Source organism: Rhinolophus sinicus, linkage group LG02, assembly GCF_036562045.2.
Source record: "Rhinolophus sinicus isolate RSC01 linkage group LG02, ASM3656204v1, whole genome shotgun sequence".
Taxonomy (NCBI): Eukaryota; Metazoa; Chordata; class Mammalia; order Chiroptera; family Rhinolophidae; genus Rhinolophus; species Rhinolophus sinicus.
The window spans coordinates 69,576,547-69,582,546 of record NC_133752.1 but is presented as its reverse complement, the minus strand read 5'-3'; the positions used below and the strand labels follow the sequence as shown (position 1 = coordinate 69,582,546).

The following is a 6,000-nucleotide window of genomic DNA, read 5'->3' as shown; positions in this document are numbered from 1 at the left end:
TCTAGGAAGTGGTTCTCTAGGAAGTCGCAGAGATGGGAGTCTATGCGGGCAGAACCCAGAGCACGCAGATCCAAAAAATCCTGGTTCAGGTTCTTTTCATCACCATGGAGTTTCCATGGCATCCTGAGTTTTACCCCACTCATCTTGGGAAGGTTTCTGCAAGTACTGGAAGAGGGTTCAGCTGCTATGCTGGTTTTGCAACTACAAGAGATGCTCAGTGCCCTTGGACTTCTCCTCAGCCAACTTGCAGAAGAAGTCGCTCATGTCCTCCTGAGCCACACTGTCACTGTCAAAATAAAAGCCCAGGGAGAGGTAGGTGTAGGAGGCCCATAGATGCAGGTTGAGCAGGCAGTTGATGGTGGCCTCCACCTTGGTGGAATAATTGTGATAAACTTGGGAGCTGACGGTTGCTTAGCAATAGGAGTTAAGCTAAAAGAATGGTGTTGATTGGTCTTGGAGGTTGAGGATGGCTGAGATGATTCTGTAAGTTGTGACTGGAAAAGAGATTGGAGGGTGGTGGAGACTAGAAGATGGGGCATCCCTGGGTCTGCTCTATCCAAACACTGTTGAATCAAGAGACAGATCCAGGGAACCACCAAGGGCACTGTGTCATGGTTACTATTTTTTAAATGACAGTAAGGACACCCCAAAAAGGACACTGTCTAGACCCAGTCACACAAGATAACTGATCATTCTTACATCAAAGGACAGTTCAGAGAAAACGCTTCATTCTATACATCATCCCTAAGAACTGACATTTTCTTGAGACAGAGACAAGAAGACTCCCATTGTCCATCAGTAGCTTTGATAGCCAGACTTTCATTTCCAAGCACACATAGTACTCATTTAAAACATAAAGATATCAAGTGAATAATCTCTCTTTTCTTTCAAGATTTGATTGATGATTTAATTTTGTGACTTTCTCTTCTGTGAGGATATGATTTCATGAGAGTCCTTTTAATTCCCTAAGCCTGATATAGAACTGAAGTGTTACCTTTTTTGTGTTATTGTGAAATTTTGAAATTCATTTGACTCAGTTTTAAATCTTATACAACAAAAAATGGCATACTGCAGGTATCCTGAATTACTTAACTTTACCCTGTACAACTCTAGATTCATGACTATATACTTAAGCTCAGCTGGGTTGTGATTACAGTAAATGGAAATGGCTCTAAACAGTCTCCAAATCATGTATCTCCTTAAATGAAGGATTCTTAAACATCATAGAAGTACCTAAAAATTATATGCCCATCATACATTATATTAAAAATGCCACCAGTGGAATGTCTATTTCCAAATGCCTTATTTTTTTTTGTATAGGAGTACAAGTAACTTAAAAGTAAAAATGTAAAGCTGTATTATAAAAGTTTGTTTTATGAATGAACTTTCTGAAAATTTAAGTACTTAAAGTTCCTTTCCTTTGGCAGTCATTATCTAAAAATTATGTACTTATTTCCCTCAAAATTTTGAGGAAATTTCAAGTTCAAATTATTGAGGTACTAGATATAAATGACTACTCTTTTCAACACTTTCCACACTTTTTCTTTTTCTTTTCTTTTTTTTTTTTCTTTTGCCAAGTAGAGGCCTTCAAAAGCCCTTTCTTTCATGATACCAAAGTCCGTGCTAAGCCTCATATTTTATTGTCATATTTGGATGCTTGTCATGGATGTATCATAAGATTTAGCTGCATATAAAGAACAAAGGATGTCACCAATAAGTGACCAAGAGATGCTGCATTTGAGGCAACAAAACAAACCAGCAAAATTTTGTTCCAAAAATTCTGAACTGTGATGCACATCTAGCGCCAAGGGTTTTGGACAAGAAATTATAGGCCTGAATAATAATAGCAATAACAGTAACAATGATAGTAAAAGTTTAGTTCTATAGTTTTATCTCACCTTTTTTTTTTTTTTACAAAATAATTTCATATGCATTTTTGTTGCATTTGTCATCATAATGTGCATACTTCCTAACATCCTTGAATAGGTTTGCCCTGATTATCTGTTTATAGAAAAGAAAAAACATGACTGAACTCTTGACTTCATGATGTCTTTTTGTCAAATGTAGACCTGACATAAAACTAAATTTTAACTTCTTAAATAGGAAATTAATGCAAATCAGAAATAGAAAATGCTGGAGTTTTTTTGGGTTTGTGTATGTGTGTGTGTGTGTGTCCTTTTTTCTGAATTTTTCTTTAATCTAAGTCTCTCTGGTGATTTTATTTTAAAAGGGATGGTATTAATTTTTTTTTGGTTGTCTTAATATAATTAGACCACTACAATAGCATAAAGGCCTTAGTGTCCAGTGCTATGAAACAGGAGTCCAGCAGACAGTAAGAAAACAGATATCATTCTCACATAAACATAAAAAGTGTTTCTTTGTCTCATAGATTGTGGATCATCAGTTGTACATGTTTAATCGAGATTTTCATTTACTCACTAGAAAAGTTTAAATTTAAATCAAGTCTTCAAATATTGTTTTCTAGATCTGCAGTTTTCAACCTTCTTTTTTCTGCCTCAAAACACATAGGAGATACAGCATACTCCCTTCAATAACAGCAGTTCACAAAATAAAATATTATTTGTACAACCACCAACCACTGTGCCTGGGGTTCAACAGACCCAAACAATGTATCAGTTTGAATTTTAATAATAATCTAACACATTTCATGTATTTCTTTTTACATGTTCTGGATGCTTAGTTCCTATAGCTTGCACATTTCTGACCTTGGTGGCGGGCCTAGGGTGAAGGGAATCTAGGATGGATGATAGAGGAGGTAGGTAAATATCAACTATAGCCTTACGACCATTTGCAGCAAGAGTAACTGTAACTTTCCATTAACCTTCCTTAATTGAGTCTTTTGTAGAGATTATGGCCAGCCACCATCTTGAGGGCTCTGGACTGGACTTAATGTAGGACACAAGTGGACCTTGCAGTACGAGGAATGCACTGTATGCTCAGCCTCACATGTTCTCAGCCCATCTTTTTCTCCAGCCATTACAATGGCAGCCAGCTTTGAACAGCTCTGACAACACCTTACCTAGGCTCAGCCAGCTACTTTCTGCTTTTTGTTCTGGACCTTTCTGATGCCTCAGTTTGAGACTTACCCAGGAGTTTACAATCTAACTGCTCCAAGTTTAAGAAAGCCAATACTCTTCGGAATAAAATCATTGATAATGTGGTTGATGGTAGATAAATGCTCCCAACTCTGTTCAGGAAGACAATTCTGAGAGATATTTTATATCTCCTCAGAATGTCCCAGGGCATCAAGCCATAGGCACTCACAATAATGATCAGCTTGATAACATGTCCTTTATTTCCTTCTTTCTATTGTTTCCTGGATCACCTCCTGAATAGACTTCCTCCTGAGGAGACTCAGGATTAATCTTGCCTGTTACATGTTTTGTCAGGGGTTTGAAGACCACACTCAGGCCTGATGATTTGCAAGGACTAACAGAACTCAGAAAAACTGTTATTCTCATGGTTACAGTTTATTACAGTGAAAGAATACAGATTAAAATCAGCAAATGGGAAAGGTGTATTGGACAAAGTCCAGGAGAAATAAGGCACAAGCTTTTAGGTGTTCCCTCCTAAGGGCGTTGCATGGGGATGCCCTTAATTCTCCATGCAATGATATGTGACAACACACGTGAAAGTCTGTCAGCTAGGGAAGTTAACTGGAGCCCTGGTGTCCAGGATTATTGTTGCAGGTCAGTCACAGAGGCATCCACCACCCCAGCAATCAAACTTATACCATACAATATGGTCCACAGCCTCAGGCATACAGAAAAACACTCTTATCAGGCAGGATATTCCAAGGACTCTGAAGTTACCTCCCAGGAGCTAGCCAAGGGCCAGTCCTATAAAGATAGCTTTCTTTGGAATATATAGTGTCTAAGTAATCCAGGCCTGCTGAGTTAACCCTTTACCGCACATACAAGTGGTGATCAAAAAATAGGGTGAATGTTTAAATTTAAAAATTGATTACAGTAAAAGACACATTGCCATTAATCCCCCCTCAAAATACTCCCCTTCATTTTGAACACACTTATCCCATCGTTCTTGCTACTTTCTGAAGCAGTTCTGTAAGTCTTCTTTCATGTCTTTAGTTGCGCTGTTGTGGCTGCCTTGATGTTCTGAATCAATTCAAAACATTTACCTTTCATGGTCATTTTGACTTTGGGGAAAAGCCAGAAGTCACTTGGTGCCAGATTCAGTGAATAAGGTAGATGAGGACAGACTGTAATGTTTTTATTTGACAGAAATTACTATACCAACAGTGATGTGTGACACGGAGCTTTTCCATTGTGATCACAAAATATGGTGAAAGCTGTTGCCAAACGCCATCCAATAAAAAGGCAGGGATCTTCAATACCAGATGCAGCACATCAAACCTCAGTAACAGTGTGAGACAAGTTTCAACTTGTTTGGTACAGTCAGTTGGGTGTGAGCTATGGTTGAGAAAAGGTGTGGTTCAAAGTCTGCCATAAATCATCCTCCATCATGACAACACTCCATGTCACACATCACTTCAGGTACATGGCAATTTCTGTCAAATGAAAACATTACAGTGTGTCCTAATACACCTTATTCACCAGGTCTGGCACCTGTGACTTCTGGCTCTTCCCCAAAGTCAAAATGATTCAGGACATCAAGGCAGCCATGACAGCACAACTAAAGACACTCACAAAAGAGGACTTCCAGAGCTACTTCAGAAAGTGGCAAGAATGATGGGATAAGTGTGTTCAAAGTGAGGGGGAATATTTGAGGGGGGTTAATGGCAATGTGTCTTTTACTGTAATAAATGCTTTTTATTTAAACATTCACCACACTGTTTGATCACCCCTTGTATGTATTGGTCTTATCTCCCTAACTAGAGCATAAGGTCTTCAAAGAAAAGGATCATATATTTATAGTTTTTCCCCAACTGAATACGTAATGGGTTGTCCCTTTGCCAGAGACAGAGTAAATGGGCATTCTGCATTTCTGAACCTAGTTTTCTCCCATGAACATGTTTCAGCATTACATTTTGAAAAGTACTCATGAACTGCTCTATAAAAATGGTTTGACATCCACGTTGACTACATGTAGTTATTATTTAACTCTGTGGAAAACTCAAGTATTTCCCCGGTTGTTGACTCTCTACTATAAATCTAGATCAGGGTCAAAGGCAAAGTTATTTTATCGAATCACAGTGCTGACGAGGAATTTCATTGTTAATGCAAGGGGTTGAAAATTCCAAGCTCTCCCAGAATCATCTGGGATGAGTAGTTAACGTGGATGTCAAACCATTTTTTATCTTTCTTTTTTGGCTCTCTTCCACCCATGAATCCCAAACCAGTTAAATCAGAATGTCTGGAGGTGGGGATCAGAACGCCTAGGTGATTGTAATGTGTAACCAGGGCTGGGAACCACGAATGAGGAGGGCCAAGATTCAGGTGAGGGCTCAGGTAGGCAGGTACAAAAGAATCTTTTTGACCAACTCAGACTGGTGACAGCCTAGACCTCACTCAAAGTGTGGTCTATGGACCAGCAACATTGACTTCACCTCGCAGCTTCTTAGAAATGCAGAATCTTGGGCTTTACCCAGATACGTTGACATAGAATCTGCATTTTAACAAGATAGTTAAGTGATTTGTTTGCATATTAAAATTTCAGAAGCAGTAACCTGGGCAACAGGATTCCTTCTTGTACATCAGGACTCCACATTGCAGTTAGAGACCAAATCTCTAGTTGATTAAGTGTTCTTTGTTTGGCCTGGCTTGTTTCTCTCTTGTAGATGGTGAAGGATGAAATCATGGTCCCGCCATTTCCATTTTACTCAGTCTATCATCTGAATTCTACTTACAGTTATTTGTAGGAGATAAAGAGGGGAATGGAAAGATGCCAGGATTTATTCCATCAATAACATCAATTTATGTAACAAGGAGATATATTAACAGTGGATTTTCACTATACTCAAGAGGCTTGTTTTCTTACAAAGTAAAGATAATAAGATTT

General features: G+C 38.6%; 1 protein-coding gene across 1 annotated transcript in view; it reads right to left on the bottom strand.

Moving 5' to 3' along the window:
* Nucleotides 1-260: 260 nt before the first annotated feature.
* The window catches only part of LOC109451675 (uncharacterized), an 86,894-nt gene continuing 81,154 nt past the window's right edge, over nucleotides 261-6,000 (bottom strand). The window contains exon 9 of the mRNA XM_074324823.1: nucleotides 261-494. Within this exon, the coding sequence (XP_074180924.1) occupies nucleotides 261-494 (234 nt within the window). The remainder of the gene's footprint in view (nucleotides 495-6,000) is intronic.